Below are 26,635 nucleotides of genomic sequence, written 5' to 3'. Positions count from 1 at the left end.
ACCTTAATTAGCTGTCAGAAACCCAGTATTGGCCTCGACTCAACAACTCCACTGTTTCTCTCGAAGCTGGGCTCTTGCCCCAAGGGCTTTCACTGACAGTGACTCGTTTTACCCAGCTCACCATTCTTTAACTAACTTGAATTGAGAAGGTCATAGCATCACTTGTCCAATGGGCGCCTTTCCCTTTAGCGTTTTTATAAAGGGGAAGCGAGCCCAGCTACACAGAGCAGCTGCATTAGGCAGCGTGAACTCCCATGAGTGTTTTTTCTCCTTTTATTAAGTAGATTTTGATTCTACTACTTACTTTTCACTTTTTTCTTTTTTGTTTTATTAAGCTGAGTTATAAAATAACTGAAATGCACATTTAGTGATAGCAAGGATCATTTTTGTTCCTGTGGACAAATTCAAAGCAAATTGGTCATCTGAATATCGTACTGATTTTTAAAGGCTTATCATCTCTTTTAGAACAACCCATATTTAAACATATTGAGAGCATTAATAAGATTTCTAGATAAATAGCCTACATTTCTCCATATTAATAGACAGCTTCTAATATTCCCTTGTACAGTTTAACATTCAGGGTTTCCCTTATGCCTACTTAATTTGTTCCTACCTGACCATCACAGTCATGCCCAATAGCTTCCCCAGTTTCTTAGCACAGTGTCTTTGAATAAGAGAATGTGGCACAGGTTGGTGCAGGGAATGGGAACCAGAGGGAGACTAGGAGTGATTAAAAAGAGGCAGTGCACACCTAGAGAGAAGGGTGCTGAAAACGGCCCCACACAGCTAGACATACTGGCACACTTAGCCTGTGTCAGACTGTTAAAGGACTTCTTACAGTGTACACGCACTCTGGACTTGACAGGACCATCATCTGTCTCAGATTTAAAGTCCATACACTGAAATTCTTTCAGAATGTAACTGCCATCAGTCAACAAAATCAAAAACAGTGTGCCTTTTATTTTTTTAATTTATTTTAAATTGTCTGATAATCACTTTACAGTGTAACAGTATGCTTTTTAAAGCATGCATGTTAATCCACTATTGGCCAAGCAGTGGTTAACAGTTTTTATTTGAAGGCAGGAGACGGAAAAAAAATGCAATTTAAAAGACTGGGTGTTTCTCCAAGGTGGTTTTAGACTGGAGTTCTTGACACATCCCCCCTCCTATCCCTCTCCTTCACCAGAAAGAGGAAGTGGACATTCCACGCGGGCCACCTCATCCTTCTCCACTTCTGCCTTTCACCCAAGCCTCACCACCACCGTCACTACCGCTCTTAGATGCATTCCCGTTCTGCTGCTACTTCTGCTAAAACACTTGTTTGCCTAAAATGAAATGAAGAAAATGAATAAATACAAACTCATAGCTTTAAACTCACATTCTCAGGTCCTTCTGCCATGGAAGAGGAGAAGAAACCTATACGTCTTCTCCATTTGTTCTCTCCTACTTCTGGGCATTATGACCTTTACCTAAATACAACCACCTGCTATGTTTGACTTGTAAATAAAATCAGGGATGTAATAATGATCATTTGAAAACAGATAACATATAGTATTGAAAAAATTGTCAGATCCTCTGTCCAGAAAACATGTGTAAAGATGAACGATTTCCCTTCTCAGTATATATGTTTACAAGTTAAATTATGAAACACTGAAGAATACCAGTGACTATTGAAAACCTCCAATAAGGCTAGGGATATGGATATTCTCTTTTATCATATGATGCATTCAAAAAACTATAATGAGTGGTAAAAACTTCTGAGTCCAGTATATCATGTCCTAAGAGTTATTATCTGTTACGTGTGAAAGAATGTTTTACTGTTACCAAGTCCAGTAATGCTTTTAATTGCTTAATCTATAAACTGGAGGGTGTGGATGATCTCTAAGGCCCTTTAGAACTCTAGATTAATAATTAGTAAACTGGACTTGATTTTTAGAGAAACACCAAGTCATTTAGTACAACCTGACTTCCAGGTAATAAATTTCCCTTGATTATCATACTTTCTTCATTCTTTGAACCTTCATGACTCACCTGGCTTTCTCTGAAAACTTCCCCCTCTTCTGTTCACCCCAAGGTTTTGTCCTTGCTTTCTGGCCTATTCTTTTTTTGTTAATTGCAGAAGAAGGAGCCAAGAAAGAGGTTGCCTCACCCACTCACCACCCTCAGGCCTCATATAACCCTAAGTCAGCATCCACCTCTGTTTATTTTATCCTGAATGTTCATACTAGGCACCAACAATTTTATTCTGCTATTTAGTAGTAAAATCAAGCCCAGCACATAGAGGATTCTTTGTGGTTTTGTTTTTCAGCATTTTATTTTGATTCATCATAGTAAAAAATGTTACAGGGCATGTTTCTTTGAATATGATTGAGATGATCATATTGAATTCTATACTCAAATCTGTATTTCTGATCCACTGACTTTGTTTTTCTGTTTTCCTTTCCTGCTCACACTTTGGACAGGACAATCTTTGTTCCCCTTCTGACATCCTTCAGCTAAACCTCAGCGTAAAAAGAACTGTTGAAACACTACTTTCTCTTGGGGCACATTCAGAAGAATCCAGTTTTGTCTCTCTATCTATCCAGCTTTTGGGTTTTGTGGCATTTTATTGTACTTTAATGTTAACTCTCTGTATGCTTTATTATTGGATCTTCCCCCTCTAGCCGAAAGAGTGCATTCCAGTGATTTTTCCACCTCATTCCTATGCTTGGTAAAGGAGGTTTGTTTCTCATTCAAAAGTATTTACATATGTGCTTTTTTTTTTCTGGCCATCAAAGAGCTAATCAATAAAGTAGATAAATCCTGTCCTCTTGTCCCCAGATGAGCAGTTGATGACACTGGGAAGCATTTTTGATGCTAACAGAGTAAAAAGATCATCACTTTTTCTTCTGCTCATTCATCCATTCTCCTGGCCTGCTGCTGCTAAGTCACTTCAGTCGTGTCAGATTCTGTGCGACCCTATAGACGGCAGCCCACCAGGCTCTCCCGTCCCTGGGGTTCTCCAGGAAAGAACACTGGAGTGGGTTGCCATTTCCTTCTCCAATGCATGAAAGTGAAAAGTAAAAGTGAAGTCGCTCGGTCATGTTAGCGACCCCATGGACTGCAGCCCACCAGGCTCCTCCATCCATGGGATCTTCCAGGCAAGAGTACAGGAGTAGGGTGCCATTGCCTTCTCTGCTCCTGGCCTGAGAGGCCTTGTTTTTCTCATCATGAATGCTGAGCAGGTTCTACTAATACAATCCTGAGCCTGTTGTTAAAATATGACCTATAAGTTTGTTTCCAAATGGCATAGTAAAATTTCCATCTGGCCGTTTTTCCATGTCTCAGCACAGCTTAAGTACTGAAACTGTGAGAAATATTAAAATTATGACTTGCTGAATTTTTTAGCAGCTATTCATAAGGAAACAGTTGTACTCTTTCTATTCTGGGAGGGCACCTGGTCACTTAGATCTCCATATTGAACTGTGCCCTGAAATCCTAAAATCCTGAAATCTCTTTTTATTAGTAGGCACAGACCCACCTAATAATTATTTGCTGTCTGGATATCTGGAAGGCACTGGCCATTTAATCTTAATAATTTTAATTTGATTAGGATGATCAGTCCAAAGATAATGTTGGTTCCCTAGATTGCTATTCTGAGCCCACACTGAAAACAGCACAGAAGCCAAGTATCTGGAGCTGCCCTTTCAGGGGTTGGCACCTGTCAGCACATTTACTATGTTTTGTTAAACTTCATTTCTGGAATCCTATTTAGAATTTAAAATTGGAATTTATGTATTTTCTAATATATTTGAACTGTGTTAATAGGTAAACTTGTATTTGATAGGTTGTTGAGATTATATCTGAACACTAGCAGGTAAAGTATTAGGCAGCAATCTCTGTTTTGTACCCAAGGCAATGAATATTGTCTCTTTCAGAATGTTTAGTATATTAGCCTCTAGCCTTAATGCTTACAACCACTTTATATTGCATTCAGATTCTGGTTCTTATAAACAGTGTTTCTGAACATTCAGGAATCTCCTGAACTCTGTTAACAAAATTGGACAACTGAACTCAGGTATGAAGGGAGATTGTGAGGAACATAATAACATCATGTAGAAGTCAGTCTGAGGATCTGATTGCTTTGGTTTCTTTCATATTAAACGGGAAAAGTGTTTAATACATTAAAAACTGTTTACTGTCAATGCTGGAACATTAAACACTGTGTTGAAAAGTTTTATACAGTAGTAGTGCCTTTCAGAGTTTGGGGGAGACGTTGTTTTTAAGGTGTCTGAGTCAGAGATCAGTTTTGTCAAGTTTTGTCCCTTTAAAAAACCACTGATAATACACATGGTGTGGTGTGTTGTTTGGAGGGAGTAATGGTGCATAAGTCAGCTGGAAGGCAAATGTGCATCTGGAACGCATAAGCCACTGAGGGAATGTCTAAACCACGGGCTCACAGTCACTGGGCACTCCTGAAAGTGGAGATCAAGAAATCTGCCTCAGAGGAAATATGTGTCTCCCCCAAAAGCAGAACACTCTGCAGGTTCATATTAAGTATAGTTAATCTGTACTTGCAGTTGCACTCAAAAGATTTACACAACATTGCTAGCTTTATAAGATCGAAAGATTCCATTTATCTTGTTTTATCAAGGTAAGTATTAAAGAAAAAGAAAGTAACACAAGAATACCAATAACTGCTCATAATACATACATGTTATATTTTTTATTGCAACTGGTTTTGTAAAACTTCCTGTATTAAGTGCCAGTGAAAAGCTGAGGAAAATCTTCTTTAATAAATATGTATAGTCACGTCTTCAGTACAGCCAGAATTCCACTTTCATTCCCTTGAGAGTAATCATTCTTTCATCTAATCAGTGATAGATGTTATTATGATATGCCTTTTTTTCTTATATGAAAGGATTAACCAAACACATTAATGAGGTAAATAAGAAAGAAGCAGTTTAACTTCCTTAAGCAAATATGTAAACACTTTTCAGATATATGTTCATTAAGATGTTCTTGACTAAACTCACATCATTGTTCTCCAGCATAATTTAATCCATTAAATACTAGGATATGAAACACTTTTTCAGATATGATTACTGTATTTAAATTCTATAATTCAGATTTTTAAGTGATTCAAACTGGACCTTCCATAAATTACCCAGTGTGGTGGGGCTGGGGGGGATTTTCTCAAATACATCTAAATCTCAAGAATATACTTCAGTTTCTTCCTATGATGCCTGTCTGGTATGACAACCCTGATTCTCATAGTCAGGACTATAATGTAGATAATGGCCATTCCTGTCTCATGCAGTCTGAGTTATGCCATGAAACTATCTTGCATTCCTGTGGTTTGTAATTTCCAAAGCACCTTCTCCTACAATATTGTATCTTTAGGCTTAAGCCATCTGGTAACTTGGAACGGTTTTTCTGTTTTCACCTGTCTCATTTTACTGATCTGATCTGCATTGCTTTTTTATTCATCAGGAATGAAGGATGTTGCTTTTACTCCATCATAGTATGTTTATCCTCTGTTAGTACAAGTGTATGTGACTTGTTTATTTTCTGATATTCGAAATAATCTGTATGTATTTTTAGTTGTATTAATAATAATAATAAAAAAGTGACAGTGAGTGTCAGGTACCATTTCTGTATAACTCATATGAACAGAGCTCCGATTCCCAGCTACTGACTTTTCATATCTCAATTCGTTATTATGAGGGAGAGAAGAGATGCTTATTTTTTCTTTTCACTTCTGTGACATTCATCCTCTTTTCTCTTTTGTTTTTATGTCACGTTGTCCCATTTCAGGAGCAATTATGTTTGCCTCTCCACATTTTAGAAGAGAAAGGTTTGAGCCAGGTTGCCATGACGGTCCAGGCTCTCCTGGAACTTGCCCCACCCAAGCAGCAGCAGCAGCAGCACCAGTTATCTGCTGTGTAAGGACTCCCGGCACCTTGGGCATTGGCCTGGCCAAAGTGGAACAGGACAGCGTGACTGCTGCTGCCCGCCATCTGCTTAACAAAGCGCTTACGTGTTCTCAAAAGGGACTGTTTCCATGATTCCTGACAGGAATATTTTGCTTCATTTCTCCATTTTAGGGGAGGTTATATCAACTTGCATTGAATTGTTTATGAAGACATGGTTGGTTTTCACAAATGAAACTTCATTACTGAGAAGTAATGAAGTCATTCCAACACTGACGCCCAGCCTGGCTGTGCTTTTCTAGAGTGCTTTTAAATACTGAAGACTGACTTCTTGGAAGGGTATTTGGCTCTCTGGAAGGCACAGACATGCTTTTATTTTTACCTGTTTCCAAGCCCTCTGGAATCCACAGGTTTCAAAATGTGGTTGTTCATTAGAATCTCCTGGAGAATTTGTTAAAATACAAATTCCCATTCAGTGGGTCTACAGGGAGCCTGGGTATCTGCATTTCAACAACCATTCCAGGTGTTCCCTGTAGTGAAGACCATTGTTCCAAACTAGATATTTGTATAATTTGGGGGAGTGATGACTCCACTGTGTTTCTCTGCCACATTGAAGATCAAAAGCTATATTATACTTGGACTGTCCAAAAAAAATGTAAACACTCCAAGATTTTGTATAGTGAACCAATGAAACAAATACTGTGGTATTTAAGGCCAGTGTCCTAGGTCTCCCCCTAGCACCACTCAGAGGTTGGACCCATATACCATCCCACTGTTACTCTAATCAAGCACTCTACACACAGGTTCCACATCTTCAGGCTGGTAGCACGTGGCACTCTGCATCTGTGTATTGACTTATCTGAGCGCACCCCTTCCCCCCTCCCCCCAAGCTGCTACCAGGATGCCTGGATTTGCGAACATCTTCCAGTCACACACGGCAGATTCACTTCCAGCTCCCCAACTAACGGATGATTATGAAAATAAAGGAAAAGCCAAATTTCTTACATTTCTTTCAGCTAAGGGCCAGTTTCCATAGCTGAATTAAAGCACTTGTAGCATTTTAAAACAGCTGCTGTCTTTTCATCTAGCTCCCCCACCAGTGCCTTATTTACTAAACTGTGAGTGTAGTAAAATGACCCAAGGCTCAGACAACACAAAACCTTTATTCAAATCTAAGCCACTTGGGTCTTTTTCCCCCTCTATTTTGAGCCCCTTTTCGTTGTCAGTGGTATCTTCTGGTATTCACTGCCTTTGTAAACCAAGTAAATAGAGTAAGTGAAGATACTAGTTATCTAAGTTTTTTCCTGTTGTTAATTGTTCTGGAGTTTCTTTACCAGTGTGCATATTTAAGCATAATGTCCTCTCTTTTTTATCATGTAGCAGCATCTAAAAGTAACTTTGGATAAAGTCATGTTGTGTATCTGGTCAAAGTAATGTTTTCTCCTTGTCATCACAGGTTTAACCTTATATAATACAAAACATCTGAGCTCAAAAGCCCAATCCTTCAGGGTCTTTACAAAAGTAAAAAGTATTTTAAGTGCTTAGAGCCAGACCCCATTATATTTACAGTTCCAAACAGACCCACCAATCATACAGCTTGTTTAGAATTTTAACCATAAGTATTTTTACTTCTAGTCAGTGTTAAACCTCAGTATAATCTCCAGATTATAGAGAACAATTTGAAATGAAACTCAGCAAAGGCCACTATTTGTCACATATTGTGCAAGGAATAATCCCAATCAACATACACAATGCAACATTTGTGACTAATTTTCCCATGGGAATAATTGGACCTTTTTAATTTATTTCAAATTTTATACTTAGCATGAAACCTTATTCATATATTTTACCAAACTAATTCAAATTTATGTTTGAATTGTTAGAAAATATTTGTGTATAGTTTTGGTTAATAATGAAAGAAAAATATAAAATATATTAAATGTCTTTTCTGTGTCAAGATGCAAAACAAGTCATGTTGGAAAATTTTTGTACTCAGTATTTTGTATGTACCTTTTTTCTTTTTTTTAAGCTGGAAAGAAAATTTAACATTTAGCCTTGCTAGACTCTAACATAAGCTGAAGATGACTTTGTAACACATCCACCTGACCATTTATGAGCTTCCTACTGAAGCAGCGAGCGTCCCAGCACTGAAGCGTGAATGAAGAAAAGGCTGAGTGCCCGCCCACCAGGGCCCCTGTCAACTGTGGAGACTTTAAGCCAACAGGTTTCTGGGCTTTCAAACTCATACTAGGTTAGCACTCCAAACAATTTTCTCTGGAAACAACTCATGGGAGGAGCCTCTATACTTGACTAGAATAGAGTAGGACACTTAGTAGCTGTAGGTCACTTTCCTTAATAGCTTTTGAAAATATAGCTTCACAGCTAATCAGGAGTCTGATTTCTCTACTTGGTAACAGTCCAGCAATGACTAATGATAGATTACTATGCTGATGAGTATGATGAATTTTTTAAAACTAAGCGCTTAAATGGTTATAGAAATGAAGGAAAACATGGATATTTAGAAACTTTTTTTATACATATTGCAATAAGATGGTTTATAGCAGATTTCATTTTATTTCTGAAAATGTTATAAACGTGTAATTAGTAAAAAAAAAATTTTGTAAAACACTGTCCTATATTTGTATGTGTGTAAATATAATGCATAAGTTCTAAGAATAAATATGTCAGTATCATGTATGTTATTTTAAATTGCCTGTATGCCACTTTACATATTGACATTAAAATAAAAGACAACACTTCAGTAGCATGAAATTAAAGGCTCATGTGAAAATGTTCACATCTAAAGCATGGTTTCCTTGGGAAATAAAAGGGTAAATTCTCTGATGGAACATTGGTAGAAACTCGTAATAGCCCCTTGAGATCAAAACATACTTTTTTTTTTTTTTTTGGTTTTTTCTCCAATTTTATTTTATTTTTAAACTTTACATAATTGTATTAGTTTTGCCAAATATCAAAATGAATCCGCCACAGGTATACATGTGTTCCCCATCCCGAACCCTCCTCCCTCCTCCCTCCCCATACCATCCCTCTGGGCCGTCCCAGTGCACCAGCCCCAAGCATCCAGCATCATGCATCGAACCTGGACTGGCAACTCGTTTCCCACATGATACTTTACATGTTTCATTGCCATTCTCCCAAATCTTCCCACCCTCTCCCTCTCCCACAGAATCCATAAGACCGTTCTATACATCAGTGTCTCTTTTGCTGTCTCGTACACCGGGTTATTGTTACCATCTTTCTAAATTCCATATATATGCGTTAGTATACTGTATTTATGTTTTTCCTTCTGGCTTACTTCATTCTGTATAATAGGCTCCAGTTTCATCCACCTCATTAGAACTGATTCAAATGTATTCTTTTTAATGCAAAACATACTTTTTAAAGGAAGTGTAGATACAAGTATTGTCTTATATTTGGAGTTAGGTATGGCTTAATTTTGAAATATTACATATCTGGAAAGCTTTTCTCAGAAATTTCCAACTGTTCTGTAATTGTCTTAATGTTCCAAGACAGTTCTGTTCTGATTAATCAAGCCAAGAGTGACCCCATGAGTGGGCTCGTGTTCTTTTAAAAGAACATGACTAAGCTTGTGCCAGGCACAGGTTAGGATTTTCACATGTGTTACCTTTTTCAGTCTTAATACCCCATAAGATGACAGTCATTGAGTAATAAGCAAAGCAGCTATAGGCCCTAGTATCTCACTTAACCAAAAATATCTCCAAACTCATCTCCCCACTGACCTGTATCTTCTGTCTTCCCTATGTATGGGTTGTATATCCTGACATCGCATTTCTATCTTCCATTTATCATTTATATCCCTACCTATTTCCCAGAAAAGGAGCTGAAGCAGTTTATAATAAGATACATGTTCTTATGTGACATTCCCCATTAAAAAAAGACAGTAAAGTGATAATAAATTTAAAAGGCAAGCACCAACCTTTATTAAAACTTTACTGTGTATGTATTATGCTGCTGCTGCTGCTGCTAAGTCACGTCAGTCATGTCCGACTCTGTGTGACCCCATAGACGGCACCCAACAGGCTCCCCCGTCCCTGGGATTCTCCAGGCAAGAACACTGGAGTGGGTTGCCATTTCCCTCTCCAATGCAGGAAAGGGAAAAGTGAAAGTGAAGTCGCTCAGTCGTGTCCAACTCTTTGCAACCCCATGGACTGCAGCCCACCAGGCTCCTCCGTCCATGGGATTTTCCAGGCAAGAGTGCTGGAGTGGGGTGCCATTGAAACGTCACCTTGTAGTTCCTACTGAACACCTCACTTTTGCTTTTACTACTATCATTTTTCACAATAGGCAAATTGAATAGTCAGAATCAGAGATGTTACAGGAAATTACTGACGTTTTAATGCATCACTATAACTAAGATTGTGTGCTTTTTTTTTTTTTTTTTTTTGTCTGGTGAGCAAGAGCAAAAGGAATCTTCATAAGACTTGTAAAAATACATATTCCCAGCAGTTTTTTTTGGGGGGGGGGAAGGGGGGATGGTTCAAGTTATGAAGAAGCCCTAAGTCACAGTATAATCCTAATTCAGGGTTTGAAAACTAGTATAGCAGGCAAAGTGACCTAGTGTAACCAAGCCTCACCTAGGAGTATCCAAATAAGAAACAACCCATAGATGAGTTAATCTGTGAAAGATTTCTTAACTCCGTTCAGGTCCTCCTTCCCATCTCCAGAGCACCAACAGAAAAGATAACTCGGTCACTTCTTGCCTCTCCTCTTGTCCTTCTCTTTGCCTTTTCCTTTTACATCCTTGCTGTCATCTTTGTCCTTAGGCATTTTGAAACCACCAATTTCTCTCCGCACCACAGTGCCTCGCCACCAGGCCTGGAGCTGAAAGAGAACAGGGAAGTGAGTATACTTTGTACTAGGCCTGACAAGCTGCATTTTTCTTCTATGCATGGGGAAGGTTTTTTCATAAACTAACTTCTGTGAAGATGGTCTCTGAGACACAGAAATGGCCAAGCATGCCTTAAGGCAGTGCTAGTCTGTTCTGCAGCTTGAAGTCCTACACTCTAAAGTTCTCAAGGAGTAAAAATAAAAGGAATCTGATTAGGCCTGACTTTCCTTTGCATGTAGAAACCTGATTACCTTGTACTGCTGCTCTGTATGAACATTCAAGTTCCCCAAATCTAAAAACCATTTGCTCCAAAAGGGATGCTAGTTGCCTGAACCATAGGTAACTCAGTCAAAAATGTGCAGATAAACTATAGATGATTCAATAGGTTTCCTGGTGCATTTCAATCTCTAATGATTGATTCAGTTCAGTTCAGTCGCTCAGTCGTGTCCGACTCTACCATCCCATGAACTGCAGCACACCAGGCCTCCCTATCCATCACCAACTCCCGGAGTCCACCCAAACCCATGACCACCGAGTCGGTGATGCCATCCAACCATCTCATCCTCTGCCATCCCCTCTGCCATCAATCTTTCCCAGCATCAGGGTCTTTTCAAATGAGTCAGCTCTTCACATCAGGTGGCCAAAGTATTGGAGTTTCAGCTCCAACATCAGTCCTTCCAATGAACACCCAGGACTGGTCTCCCTTAGGATGGACTGGTTGGATCTCCTTGCAGTCCAAGGGACTCTCAAGAGTCTTCTCAACACCACAGTTCAAAAGCATCAATTCTTCAGCACGCAGCTTTCTTTATAGTCCAACTCCTACATCCATACATGACCACTGGAAAAACCATAGCCTTGACTAGACAGGCCTTGGTTGGCAAAGTGATGTCTCTGCTTTTGAATATGCTATCTAGGTTGGTCATAACTTTCCTTCCAAGGAGTAAGCATCTTTTAATTTCATGGCTGCAGTCACCATCTGCAGTGATTTTTGGAGCCCAGAAAAATAAAGTCAGCCACTGTTTCCACTGTTTCCCCATCTATTTGCCATGAAGTGATGGGACCAGATGCCATGATCTTAGTTTTCTGAATGTTGAGCTTTAAGCCAACTTTTTCACTCTCCTATTTCACTTTCATCAAGAGACTCTTTAGTTCTTCACTTTCTGCCATAAGGATGGTGTCATCTGCATATCTGAAGTTATTGATACTTCTGGCAATCTTGATTCCAGCTTGTGCTTCTTCCACCCCAGTGTTTCTCATGATGTACTCTGCATAAAAGTTAAATAAGCAGGGTGACAATATACAGCCTTGACGTACTCCTTTTCCTATTTGGAACCAGTCTGTTCCATGTCCAGTTCTAACCGTTGCTTCCTGACTCGCATACAGATTTCTAGAAAGAGATAAAAAATATCTTTTTATTGAAAAACATTTGCTTTGGGACAACTGCTTCTCTTTTTCAAGATGCAATCACTTTTTATGTTTCTATTTTTTTTAAATTTTATTTTTAAACTTTACATAATTGTATTAGTTTTGCCAAATATCAAAATGAATCTGCCACAGGTATACATGTGTTCCCCATCCTGAACCCTCCTCCCTCCTCCCTCCCCATACCATCCCTCTGGGTCGTCCCAGTGCACTAGCCCCAAGCATCCAGTATCGTGTATCGAACCTGGACTGGCAACTCGTTTCTTACATGATATTTTACATGTTTCAAAGTCATTCTCCCAAATCTTCCCACCCTCTCCCTCTCCCACAGAGTCCATAAGACTGTTCTATACATCAGCGTCTCTTTTGTTGTCTCGTACACAGGGTTATTGTTACCATCTTTCTAAATTCCATATATATGCGTTAGTATACTGTATTTATGTTTTTCCTTCTGGCTTACCTCACTCTGTATAATAGGCTCCAGTTTCATCCACCTCATTAGAACTGATTCAAATGTATTCTTTTTAATGGCTGAGTAATACTCCATTGTGTATATGTACCACTGCTTTCTTATCCATTCATCTGCTGATGGACATCTAGGTTGCTTCCATGTCCTGGCTATTATAAACAGTGCTGCGATGAACATTGGGGTACACGTGTCTCTTTCCCTTCTGGTTTCCTCAGTGTGTATGCCAGCAGTGGGATTGCTGGATCATAAGGCAGTTCTATTTCCAGTTTTTTAAGGAATCTCCACACTGTTCTCCATAGTGGCTGTACTAGTTTGCATTCCCACCAACAGTGTAAGAGGGTTCCCTTTTCTCCACATCCTCTCCAGCATTTATTACTTGTAGACTTTTGGATCGCAGCCATTCTGACTGGTGTGAAATGGTACCTCATAGTGGTTTTGATTTGCATTTCTCTGATAATGAGTGATGTTGAGCATCTTTTCATGTGTTTGTTCACCATCTGCATACAGATTTCTAAAGAGGCAGGTCAGATGATCTGGTATTCTCATCTCTTTAAGAATTTTCCACAGTTTATTGTGATCCACAGAGTCAAAGGCTTTGGCATAGTCAATAAAGCATAAATAGAAGTTTAAGGATCAAAACTCACCTTCAAAAAGGATTTAGTTAGCTCCCTTGAATATCTTGGTCATTATATACAACTGTTCTGAATACAGTCTGGGCTGCTTTAAAATCAGACTAAACTCCAAAGACAGAGCAAATCCACTAATGAAAACAAAAATGGTCTTCAGCTACTTCTTACAGTTTTGCTCTAAATTGAGGAAATTCAACAAATAGAAAACACTATAGAAGCTCAATAAACACTTGCTAACTATACATCGGACTCTCTCCTAATGGAAAGCTCAAGTTTGGGTTTAAATACCTGGTCCTGAATGTATTACACTTTAAAGCTTACTTCCTTAGTTTACCCCCTTATACACATCCCAAGCCACAGCTTGCATACCACAGGGCCTCAACAGATGCTCTTTCAGAGAGAGGGGCAATCCTCAACAGTACAGTTTCAGTGCAGCTGATGTTATATTTGCTTGAAAATATTTCCCACAATCTGCCTTGTCAGTTTCATCATCACTAATAAATACAAGTTCATATAAAATTTTTGTTTCTGAACTACTACTTACCCTTTCACCTTTTTTGAGAAAAGCTCTTATCAAAACCTAGCAGATAGTCTTGCTAATATAAATAGGATCTTAAGAAGCAGTGGGATATTAAAAAATTCTTTTAAGAGCTCTGTTGATTAGAAATAGTATTCATAAGTTTGACCTCTGGGCACAAGGTCTAGGCTCTGCTTCCACTGTTAACCACCTCTTCGGTCCAAGATTAAAAACTGGGGGGGCATGTCCTCCTAACTGTATCCCTGCACCACAGACTATGGCAAATTCCAATGATTAGGTCATGCTTCCTCACAGATCTCCTGCTCTGTGTTTGATAATAAACGAGAGGTGCTTTGCATTCCTCAGTGTTCGGCCAGTTACAGAATTGAAAAGGCCCCAAGATGCAAAGTATGGTTTTGTACCTTTATGATGCTCCTCAATTCCAAGTCATCCTGTTCTCTCTTCTTCCGGGTCTTCTCCTTTTCTATACGATCTTCAATGATGACTTGTTCATATTCCCTTATCTGCAAAAGTAGACATTAATCATGTGTTACAGGACCCAGCCAAGCTGTGGCCCACCCAGACCCTCTTCTTTTGTTCATGCCACATGGCTTGCAGGATCTCAGTTCTCCCACCAGGGATTGAACCCAGGGCCAAGGCAGTGAAAGCCCAGAATTCTAACTACTAGGCCACCAGAGAACTCCCCAGCCCTACATTTTTAATTAAAAACTTTAAAATGAACCATACCAAATTAAGCCCTCCAAAAAAGAAGAGATTTACTTTATTCCTATATTGTCAGTATTCACATTAGCTTTATAATTGTCCCCCAAATTTTTTCAGCTTGAATAAATTTGCTTTAAAGTTTGCTAATAAAAATGAAATACTAACTTTGATATGTGGCTAATGACATCAAAATAATGTAATAAAAAACTAATAGAAGGCACACCTACAAATAACCATCCTTTAAAAGAAATTTGAGAAGTTCTATACTTATTCAATGATGAAACCATAATCAGAAGGTTTTTATAAATCATTTATAAATTATCTTCAGAGATCTTAAAGTAGAAATTAAAATAGTATCTAGCTCAAGGGGTTTTGGATAGCGTTAAAATAAGTTATGTATGTAAATCTGGGTTTGATCCCTGGGTTGGGAAGATCCCCTGGAGAAGGGAAAGGTTACCCACTCCAGTATTCTGTATAGTCCATGGGGTCACAAAGAGTTGGGCACAACTTGAACGACTGAAAAAAAAAAAGTAAAATACTAGAAAAGTGCCCAGGCCAGATTAAACCCTTTCAAGTGTTGGCTGCTGCTGTTATTGTCCCATCAATGAGGACATCATCATCATCGGAAAAGAATCCCAGTGGTTGACAGGCACACCTCCACTTCATGACCAAAAATTGTACCCCAGCTACGCAGCTCAGCTCCCACCCACTTCTGCGAGCTCTGCCTTAACGCTATTGAGACTCCCCCTTCCTTACCGTCTTTGCAAGTTCTTGAAGGTGTGCTAAGTCACTGGCCTTAGCAGATTTGAGGGCATTTAGTTCATTCTGTTTCATTTCTGTGTCCTTATCAAATTTCTCCATCCAGAACTCTAGCTTCTCCTCAAGCTTCTATTTGGAAGAAAAAAAAACAAACATTAAAATGTGGCCAGACATGAAACAGTATAGACTGTATGAAATCATGTATATGAGGTTCAAGAACAAGCATGACTGTTCTATAGGGAAAGAAGTCAGAATAATGGTTACTTTGGGGGGGGATTGGTGGTTTATTGATTGGGAATGGGGTGGGAGGGAAACTTCAGGGATGCTAAAGCTTCTATTTGGAAAAGAAAAAAACATTAAAATGTGGTCAAACCTTTGACAAGTCTTAGCAAGAAACACAGAAGACACAAACTTTTAAAAATAAAGGATGGAAAAGATAAGTTCAGAAATAAAAGCAAATTTAAATTGTAAGAGACTACAGTGCGTTATCTTTGTACTAATAAATTCAAAATGAATATTTTGATGAAATGGATTATTTCCAGGAAGACGTAAGTTACCAAAAATGACTCAAAAAGTTTTTTTAAGCAATGACATCAATAATCATTTAAAAAACAGAAAAGGGAGCCAAACATCTCTCCTTTACCCAACCAGACTATTTATGACTGAATTTTACCAGTTTCAAGGAACAGGTAATAATCTATTTTGTTCTGTTTCTATTAAGCTAGCTAGCATCACTGATCACAGTGCAACAAAGAAGCACCAAAAATGAATCTATAGAATAATCTCATTTATGGAATACATAAATACAAAATAAAAATCTATAATTCTAACAGTCTAGTAAAAGAATCATAAATTATGAACAGAGTAGATTTATCCCCCAAATTTAAAGATGATTCAACATCAACAAGTCTACTAATATATTTTAACTTATTAACACATTAAAAGAAATCATATCTTCTCAATGGATTTAAAAAAAAATCCATCTCATAAAACTCAATCTTCATTCCTGATTAAGAAGAAAAAAAAAACTTAGCAAGATTTGACTAAAAGGAAACTTTATTAACTTGATAAGGCTTACCTACCATAAACCTACAGCCTAAATGTCATAAAATCCCCATTTGTGTCAGTTATCAATTTATTGCCTCTCAATTCCAAATCATCCTTCACTGACCAGCTTTGTAAGACTGGATGATTGCAGCGAACACTTCTTTCTGCAAACGGGCACAATATTCAGCTTTGTCAGTAGAGGGTGCTAGAGGGACATGACGGAGGAGCTTCTCTCCTTGGTTCCCATGTGCTTCCTCCTTTGTTTCTGGGCACAGCTGATGGTGTCATGGACGTGGCATACTCAAGGGCACTTGTTCACCAACTTTTACTAACACAACAGACAGAGTCTTGCTTGCCAAACACAGTCTACAGTTCCCTGCTTGCCAGCTTTACCCCACTAGCTGTAAACCAGCTCTGACCCAGGCAACAAAGCAAATATTTATTCCTCCCTTGGATACTGTCCTCCAGCCCTAGAGTTCTCTTGTATCCTTCCTTTTTAGCCAATCCCTTATTAGCAGTTAATGATTCTTTTCTTAATATGTTCCCTGCTCAAATTACCAATGTGGTTTCTGTCCCCTAACTGAATGATAATGATACAGAATTATTATCAAAACTAGTTTGTCTCCCACCTTCTAATTCATGTGTCTCACTCAGTCATCTAAAATCCTTGCTTCTATTCATCAGATAGAATCGGCATAATGCAGTAAGCTACTAGGGGTCTCGTGGAAAGTCAAAGCAGGCAATGATCTCTGCGACCGTAATGTGGCAGAGAGAGCAGACACAGCCCTGATGCAACTGTGAGTGTGTACTGCTGGCCCAGCCAGGTAAAAGTAAACTGTTTCTGCAGTTTTTTCGAAATGAGTTTGGAGACAGGGAGTTTAGTCAAGTTAATAGCTGCTGTTCAAGATTTTCTCCAGTAAAGATATGACATCTGGAACAGTATCTGCAGTTGGAGTCACCATTCGATTATATTTACATTAGTCCACAGTCACTCTCCAAGATCATTCAATGGCACAGGCCAAACAGCTGACTTGAATGGGAATGTGATCAATGTCACTACCTCCACTTCGAAGTCTTTGATGTTGGCATTAATTTCAGCAGTTACACTGAGACTACAGTACTGCTTATGTTCACTATCTTGGTAGGGATGGCTTCTCTTAGGCCCTTCCTATCATAATGGCCCTCACTCCATGAATCAGGAGCCAAGGTGAAAATTCTGTTACCAAGTATGTCTTACTCCAACCATATGTTCAGTAACTGGGGAAAATAACCATAGGGTAGATCCATAGAAAAGTGAGCCCAGAGTAATCGGACTTAAGTCTCCATCTATGACCTGACCATCATAATCACCCATTTTGAGAAGGGTCCACAGTGTTGTCTTGAATCCCCAGGAATTAGCATCAATTCAGAGCCAATGTTCAGTAACCTCAAAAGGTCTGGGTATTTTCTTTTTTCCAGTGCATAGTCACTCTAACAAGTAGGTCCCTTGGGTAAGGCTTAGAGGAAGATTCAATTGCATTACTTGTACAAGTGAACAGTTGCTAGTGAGTTCACCTTCAGGGGGACCTGCTGCCCTCAATCAAGGGGCTCTGGGTCTGTGAATTTACTTGGTTTGGAACCTGGGTGAGAGGCCACGACTCTTCATTGTGGTGATTCAAATCAAGTTTTTGGCTACTAGATTTGGACTTTTTCTCTGCTGTATAGCTCAAGTACTGCTTTATCCCAGTACCTCCCTGTAGTTAAGTGCAGCCACATGTCCTCTGGCACTCCATGATCCTACCAACTCCACTGAAATCAGGACTGGCATCACCTGTGGTCTTACCTGGCCTACATAAGAAAGCAAGCACAGGGCTTTTCAAGGATGCAGGTATTCCCCTAACTAAGAAGCTGAAGTTGAACAGTTCTATGAAGACCTACAAGACCTTTTAGAACTAACACCCAAAAAAGATGTCCTTTTCATTATAGAGGACTGGAATGCAAAAGTAGGAAGTCAAGAAACACCTGGAGTAACAGGCAAATTTGGCCTTGGAGTACAGAATGAAGCAGGGCAAAGGCTAATAGAGTTTTGCCAAGAGAACTCACTGGTCATAGCAAACACCCTCTTCCAACAACACAAGAGAAGACTACATACGGACATCACCAGATGGTCAACACCGAAATCAGAATGATTATATTCTTTGCAGCCAAACATGGAGAAGCTCTATACAGTCAGCAAAAACAAGACAGGGAGCTGACTGTGGCTCAGATCATGAACTTCTTATTGTCAAATTCAGACTTAAATTGAATAAAGTAGGGAAAACCACTAGACCATTCAGGTATGACCTAAATCAAACCCCTTACGATTATACAGTGGAAGTGAGAAATAGATTTAAGGGCCTAGATCTGATAGATAGAGTGCCTGATGAACTATGGAATGAGGTTCGTGACATTGTACAGGAGACAGGGATCAAGACCATCCCCAAGAAAAAGAAATGCAAAAAGGCAAAATGGCTGTCTAAGGAGGCCTTACAAATACCTTGAAAACAAGAGAAGCAGAAAGCAAAGGAGAAAAGGAAAAATATACCCATTTGAATGCAGAGTTCTAAAGAATAGCAAGGCGAGATAAGAAAGCCTTCCTCAGTGATCAGTGCAAAGAAAGAGGAAAACAACAGAATGGGAAAGACTAGAGATCTCTTCAAGAAAATCAGAGATACCAAGGGAACATTTCATGCAAAGATGGGCTCAATAAAGGACAGAAATGGTATGGACCTAACAGAAGCAGAAGATATTAAGAAGGGTGGCAAGAATACACAGAAGAACTGTACAAAAAAGATCTTCACAACCCAGATAATTACGATGGTGTGATCACTCACCTAGAACCAGGCATCCTGGAATGCAAAGTCAAGTCAAAGCCTTAGGAAGCATCACTATGAACAAAGCTAGCGGAGGTGATGGAATTCCAGTTGAGCTATTTCAAATCCTGAAAGATGATGCCGTGAAAGTGCTGCACTCAATATGCCAGCAAATTTGAAAGACTCAGCAGTGGCCACAGGACTGGAAAAGGTCAGTTTTCATTCCAATTCCAAAGAAAGGCAATGCCAAAGAATGCTCAAACTACCACACAATTACATTCATCTCACACGCTAATAAAGTAATGCTCAAAACTCTCCAAGTCAGGCTTCAGCAATACGTGAACCATCAACTTCCAGATGTTCAATCTGGTTTTAGAAAAGGCAGAGGAACCAGAGATCAAATGGCCAACATCCGCTGGATCATTGAAAAAGCAAGAGAGTTCCAGAAAAATATCTATTTCTGCTTTATTGACTATGCCAAAGCTTTTGACTGTGCGGATCACAACAAACTGGAAAGTTCTGAGAGATGGGAATACCAGACCACCTGATCTGCCTCTTGAGAAACCTGTATGCAGGTCAGGAAGCAACAGTTAGAACTGGACATGGAACAACAGACTGGTTCCAAATAGGAAAAGGAGTACATCAAGGCTGTATATTGTCACCCTGCTTATTTAACTTATATGCAGAGTACATCATGAGAAACATTGGGCTGGATGAAGCACAAGCTGGAATCAAGATTGCCAGAAGAAATATCAATAACCTCAGATACGCAGATGACACCACCCTTTTGGCATAAAGAGAAGAAGAACTAAAAAGCCTCTTGATGAAAGTGAAAGAGGAGAGTAAAAAAGTTAGCTTAAAGCTCAACATTTAGAAAACTAAGATCATGACATCCAGTCCCATCACTTCATGGAAAATAGATGGGGAAACAGTGGCAGACTTTATTTTGGGGGGCTCCAAAATCATGGCAGATGGTGACTGCAGCCATGAAATTAAAAGACGCTTACTCCTTGGAAGAAATTTTATGACCAACCTAGACAGCATATTAGAAAGCAAAGACATTACTTTGTCAACAAAGGTCCATCTAGTCAAGGCTATGGTTTTTCCAATAGTCATGTATGGATGTGAGAGTTGGACTATAAAGAAAGCTGAGTGCAGAAGAATTGATGCTTTTAAAGTGTGGTGTGGAGAAGACTCTTGAGAGTCCCTTGGACTGCAAGGATATTCAACCAGTCCATCCTAAAGGAGATCAGTCCTAGGTGTTCATAGGAAGGACTGATGTGAAGCTGAAACTCCAGTACTTTGGCCACCTGATGCGAAGAGCTGACTTATTTGAACAGACCTTGATGCCGGGAAAGATTGAAGGCAGGAGGAGAAGGGGATGACAGAGGATGAGATGGTTGGATGTCATCACTGACTCAATGGAAATGAGTTTGGGTAAACTCCAGGATTGGTGATGGATAGGGAGGCCTGGCATGCTGCAGTTCATGGGTCACAGAGAGTCAGACACGACTGAGTGACTGAACTGAACTGAACTGGATGCATTAGTAAAGAACTGTCTTCTAGGAAGGAGTGTCTCACAGAAACTTGTTAGAGGTGGGTGTTTGAGTCGGTGTTAGACCACACATGATAAATTCACATTGTATTCCTATCTCCCTAAGTCTTTTGAATTCTCTCCTCCATTATAGCAAAGAAGCACTGACATCTCCACTTCATTAAATGAGTCCAGGTTTTAGCTAACCAATCAAGCAAACTGTTAAGAGTCACCTCCAGCTGCACAAGCTAACACATTAAATCCAGACTCTCTAGTAAACAGGTCCACATCAATGAACTTGACCTAATCCAGTGTTCTATTCTACCTTCCTTGGCCCAACAACCTTAGAATCCATTCTCATACCTGTCTCCAGGGCTTATGCCAATATATATCAGTAAAGTCTTGTAATTCTTTTAGAATGTAAGTTATGTCCTTCTAAGTTATAGTCATCCGAGTTATATACAAGCCTGGAACCCTCTGAGATTTGACTCTAGTGATGGAACCACGGACAAAAGGGGTGATTGCACTAGGTCTTGAGAGCTAGCATCCCTTTTCAAAGCATCTGCCTCAGATGCAGTTATTATCACAGGGCTTTCAGGGAAAATAAGACTAATCTCCTCAGACATAGGAGGGCAGGCGACTTCCACCAGCAAGACAGGCTTACGGAGACGTGGGGTTTCAAGAATGTAAATTACATACCAGGAATTCCCATTCCAAGTTGGAGGGTCCTACTTTCTCCCAAGGAACCCTAACTTTCACATGAGAAACTCGTCATGACCATGAATGAATTCATGTGTAATACTGACTGAAACACCATTAAAACCAACAGTAGAGAAACAGTGCCACAGCATTACTTTAGTAATACTACTAAACATTACACTTGCCATTCTATGTATACAATAAGCCACAAAATGGAAACAGATGTATAAATAATGAGAGGGGAAATAGGAAACTGCTATTATTTACCGTCAATAGGAGAAGCGGGTGACAGAGGATGAGATGGTTGGATGGCATCATTGACTCAAAGGATATGAGTTTGAGCAAACTCAGGGAGATGGTGAAGGGCAGGAAAGAAACTCTGGCGTGCTGCAGTCCAGGGGGTTGCAGAGTCAGGTACGACTTAGCAACTGGACAACAGCAAGATTTTCTACCTAGAAAATCCAAATGAACCAACTCGAAAACCATTAAAAACTAATATGAGGGGATATAAGGAATCTACAAAAATGAATAGCCTTTCCATATAGCCTGCACTTAAAGGCATGTCCACTGAGAGAAAGATGGTTACCTAAACCTTGGTATATCCCCTCTTTGGCATATTATACACCAAGTATACTGCTTTAGAAAAAATTAAAGACAATGAAAATTTTTTAAAAAACTGGGTCTGTAAAAAATATATACTATGATATATATATACTATATATATATAAAATATATACATATCCAATTTATGTCAAAACAAATATAAATAAATAAATACTAAAAACAAGTAAGCATTTAGGTATATACACAAGAACATACATGAAAAGAAAAAGATATGGAAGAAATACTTGAAAATGGGAGTAATTAAGAGAGCTTTCACTTTAAAAAATCTATATATTTCTGTACTGTTTCAAATTTTTCATTAAAAAGTATCTATGTATTGCTTATGTTATTGGGCTGAAGATCTGGGTAACATTAACTTTATCCATCCAACATCCATTTATCCACCAACTCATCTGACTGTTATCAAATACTTGCTCTATATCTCACATTTGAGGTAGGTAACATGACTCATAATCCTGAAATTGCAGGGGTGCAGGTTCTAATAGCCTAGTGATGTTTTTCAGTAAAGCCCTGTGAGACAGCATCTAGAAATCATCTTCTTTAACCACAAATTTGGAATTATTTACTAAAACTTCATCAGCTTTCTCAAAGGTAGGCTATATCATGAGTAAGTTGGAAATTTTTTTCCTTATTCAGCCAACAGAGATATTTTGAAAGGTTCTTTCCATCCAGCTTGTTTTGTTACTAGTATTGGAAATACTAATTCAAACCATTTCAGTCACATAATTTATATAATTATATGAATAATTTCATAATTCACACAATAAGAAATAAAGTGAGTAAATAAATATGTGGAAAAAATGGTCAATTCCATTAGTAAGCAAAAAAAAAAAAAGGCAAAATAAAACAACTCATTAAACTAGCAGACTTAAAAAAAATATCTAAAGCAGTTAGTTCCATTGAGGATACCTTCAAATTAGTACCTGTATCCCTTGCTGATGTCAGTGTAAAACAGAGACTACTAGCAATATTTATCAAAAGTCACAAAATACCAGTCTCTCAAATAATAATCTCATGCTTGAGATTTACTTTTAGCAAATAATTGCGGTGAAGAAAACAGTCATTTGGGCCAACCTTTCATTACTGCATTATTTACAGTAACGGAACTTTGGAAATAACCTAAATATCCAGAACAAAGAGTAACAAATTATAGAATAACTACTCTGTGGAACATTATAAAACCATTTAAAATTATTTTACAAGGAGACTATGATAAAATGAAAAAAATGGGTGAAAAAACAACTGGCAATTTTTAAAAAATCTTCACACAACTAAGAATGTTACTTTTATAATTTTAAAAAAATCAGGAAATTTAAAATTATGACTATGAGGCAATATAAGAACAAGAAAATAGTGCCTTTTATAATACTAAATGACAAAATTTTACCTGTACCCAAATTACAGCTTTATAAAACATTTATCCAGATGGATAACTTATACAGAAAACATGGGCTATATAGCTCTTTTATTAGGCTGGTACGATTAGGGTCGATTTTTCTTTCCTTAAAAAAAATTGTTTTGCTGTCCTTGGCATTTTATAAGTGGGAAACAAACACTTCAGAGGATAAGAAAGGTTTGGGGACCCACCTGCTGCTCCTTTCTAAGGAACAGTTCGATCTCGGCATGAATCCGGTTCTCTTCTTCAGTTTTCAGCCGTAGCTTCTGTGAATAACAAACCAACATCAGAATTCTTCCCAACAGGGCTGCAAGTGAGTTCTCAAGATTAAGGGTGTAGCTGTAACAGCAGGACAAGTTTTCTCTACCAGCTGGGATCCTAAGAACTCCACGGTATTCCTCCAGAGCAGCAGTGCCATTTCCCTGAATTCAGTTCATGTTCACAACACATCTGAGTCATGTCGGGCACTGTGTTAGGCACAGGCAACAGCCCAGAGCAAGAGGGCCATAATCCTGTTGCCTGGAAAGTGCTGTCCATTTAAAGAGAGAAACAGTGCTTCAAGGGCACAAGGTTCTCAGGCCTACAAAAGGACATTCCAGAGTGCAAAAAAGTGTTTGCTGTCACAGTCTTAAGCCACACTTGGGAAATAAGCTTTCCGATAAGCAGGGACTCAAAGAACGGAGTCCCCCTACTGCATGCAGATGACATGCTTGACTAATGTTTGCTCCTTCTCGCCAGCATCTTGTTCTTTTAGCCATTTAGCCTCCTCCCCAAATGATTATTTTTAGAAAAAGTTTCCAGGAAGTATACAACATGTTACTATTTATCTGTAATGTGGAAATGAAAATTTGTAGTTCTTAGTACAATATGACAAGTTTGGTACTGAGTATATAAAGAGATTTTAAAAATTTAATTAAATTAAATGTCTCTAAGAGAGGGTATGATTTAAAGAAATCTGGAAATAAGTTTTGAGTTTTCTTAATGTAAATATATGTTATTTGAAGTAGATTATTTCTATGACTTAAGGGCAAAATTTCTTAAACACTGCTCTGAATGAACTGAATGAGTTCCATGCAGGGGGGAAAATAGCCTTTTTCCTCTAAAATGAGGGTCTACCCTTATTTTTTTCTACTGATACTTTTCACTGTGACTTTTCATTTCTATTAATATAAATTTAGGTGTGCATGGAGTTCAGCTTTCTAAATTTTGTATTTCTTAATGGCGGGATTTGTGGAAAATTCTTCAAAAGATGGGACTACTAGACCACCTGACCTGCCTCTTAAGAAACCTGTATGCAGGTCAGGAAGCAACAGTTAGAACTGGACATGGAACAACAGACTGGTTCCAAAGAGGAAAAGGAGTACATCAAGGCTGTATATTGTCACCCTGCTGATTTAACTTATAGGCAGAGTACGTCATGAGAAAGGCTGGGCTGGAAGAAGCACAAGCTGGAATCAAGATTGCCGGGAGAGATATCAATAACCTCAGATATGCAGATGACACCACCCTTATGGCAGAAAGTGAAGAGGAACTCAAAAGCCTCTTGATGAAAGTGAAAGTGGAGAGTGAAAAAGCTGGCTTAAAGCTCAACATTCAGAAAACGAAGATCATGGCATCCGGTCCCATCACTTCATGGGAAATAGATGGGGAAACAGTGGAAACAGTGTCAGACCTTATTTTTTTGGGCTCTAAAATCACTGCAGATAGTGACTGCAGCCATGAAATTAAAAGACGCTTACTCCTGGGAAGGAAAGTTATGACCAACCTGGATAGCATATTGAAAAGCAGAGACATTACTTTGCCAACAAAGGTCCGTCTAGTCAAGGCTATGGTTTTTCCAGTGGTCATGTATGGATGTGAGAGTTGGACTGTGAAGAAAGCTGAGTGCCGAAGAATTGATGTTTTTGAACTGTGGTGTTGGAGGACTCTTGAGAGTCCCTTGGACTGCAAGAAGATCCAAGCAGTCCATTCTGAAGGAGATCAGCCCTGGGATTTCTTTGGAAGGAATGATGCTAAAGCTGAAACTCCAGTACTTTGGCCACCTCATGCGAAGAGTTGACTCATTGGAAAAGACTCTGATGCTGGGAGGGATTGGGGGCAGGAGGAGAAGGGGACGACAGAGGATGAGATGGCTGGATGGCATCACTGACTCGATGGACGTGAGTCTCAGTGAACTCCGGGAGTTGGTGATGGACAGGGAGGCCTGGCGTGCTGTGATTCATGGGGTCGCAAAGAGTCAGACATGACTGAGTGACTGAACTGAAGTGAACTGAACTGAATGGCAGGATGAAAAATATTGGTTGGGTAAGAAAAGTAGCAGCAAAAACCTACAGTTACTGAGTATCTTGTTTTGCCCTCTCCCTGTAATTACCAGAAGAAATGGCAGGCGGCTTCATAAACTAAGGATAAAGTGACCAAGAGAAGAAAGTACAACCAATTTCAAAGTCCTTACAAAAAATTAGGAGATGTAAGCTATACCCCATCAGAATCTCTGCTTGTAAAAAAGCAAGTCTTCATCCTTTTTTTGTCTTTAACCTCAAATGTTAGGGTTGCTGGAGAGAGAGAACAAAGATCAGAGAAGTCTCCCTCTCGCACCTCCTTTGTCGGCTGAAATATCGGGAGTGACAGTTTGAAAGCCAGTCATTAGATTCATTCCTAATTAACAGTGATCACCTCAATCTCTTCCAGCAAGAGCTCTTCTGTTTTGCTACATTTTTTCTGGGTCTGGGAAATCTGCAGTTCTGTGTTTCTCTTCATATAGCGATTCTCCATATTGGTTTTTGCCTTCATCTCTTGCAACTGGTCCTTGAGGTGAGCAATATATTCATTCCGATTCTGTAGAGGTTAAGACCAGATTTCTAAATTAAAATGCATTCTACCTCCATTCAGCTCAGTCAGCAGCTTAAGCTTTTGTACTTACATATCAACAGGGAACTGGATCTGTTTTTCTGCTATCACACTAGGAGAAATTTACCCAATAATCATGGATAGTATAAATGAAAATGAAAAGCAGTTCTAAGACTGTGGGATTCTTCCCTAGGCACATTATTTGGGTATCCTGTATCCACACAGATTTCCCATTACTATTTCATTTTAGTGGAAAGAGCACTGGACTAAATGATCAAAAGACCTAACTTCCCACCCAAGCCCCGCCAATTGTGTGAATTAGGACACATCAGTTAAACTCTCCAAGTCTCACCTTC

At 39.0% G+C, this 26,635-nt stretch overlaps 2 protein-coding genes across 17 annotated transcripts in view; one reads left to right on the top strand and one right to left on the bottom strand.

Annotated features, from left to right (window-relative positions):
* The window catches only part of LRCH3 (leucine rich repeats and calponin homology domain containing 3), a 107,848-nt gene extending 99,142 nt beyond the window's left edge, over positions 1-8,706 (top strand). For 6 of the 12 annotated variants that reach the window (XM_024994827.2, XM_024994814.2, XM_024994821.2 and 3 more), the window contains one exon: positions 5,797-8,706. In XM_024994827.2, coding sequence (XP_024850595.1) covers positions 5,797-5,928 — 132 coding nt within the window. In that variant the 3' untranslated portion in view covers positions 5,929-8,706. Of the gene's footprint in view, positions 1-2,462; positions 5,620-5,796 lie in introns of those variants that run through there. The other 6 variants (XM_005201447.5, XM_005201445.5, XM_005201446.5 and 3 more) reach the window with 1 other exon arrangement.
* A 1,519-nt stretch (positions 8,707-10,225) lies between these two features.
* Positions 10,226-26,635, bottom strand: part of IQCG (IQ motif containing G) — a 53,849-nt gene continuing 37,439 nt past the window's right edge. For 3 of the 5 annotated variants that reach the window (XM_005201425.5, XM_010801191.4, XM_024991601.2), the window contains 5 exons: positions 26,106-26,267; positions 23,624-23,698; positions 15,299-15,430; positions 14,242-14,343; positions 10,226-10,775 (listed from right to left, as the gene is read on the bottom strand). In XM_005201425.5, coding sequence (XP_005201482.1) covers positions 10,644-10,775; positions 14,242-14,343; positions 15,299-15,430; positions 23,624-23,698; positions 26,106-26,267 — 603 coding nt within the window. In that variant the 3' untranslated portion in view covers positions 10,226-10,643. 5 annotated transcript variants of the gene reach the window in all.

This window comes from Bos taurus, chromosome 1 (genome assembly GCF_002263795.3).
Source record: "Bos taurus isolate L1 Dominette 01449 registration number 42190680 breed Hereford chromosome 1, ARS-UCD2.0, whole genome shotgun sequence".
NCBI lineage: Eukaryota > Metazoa > Chordata > Mammalia > Artiodactyla > Bovidae > Bos > Bos taurus.
Note: the sequence above shows the minus strand (reverse complement) of the source record. Positions and strands in the feature narration are given on the sequence as shown.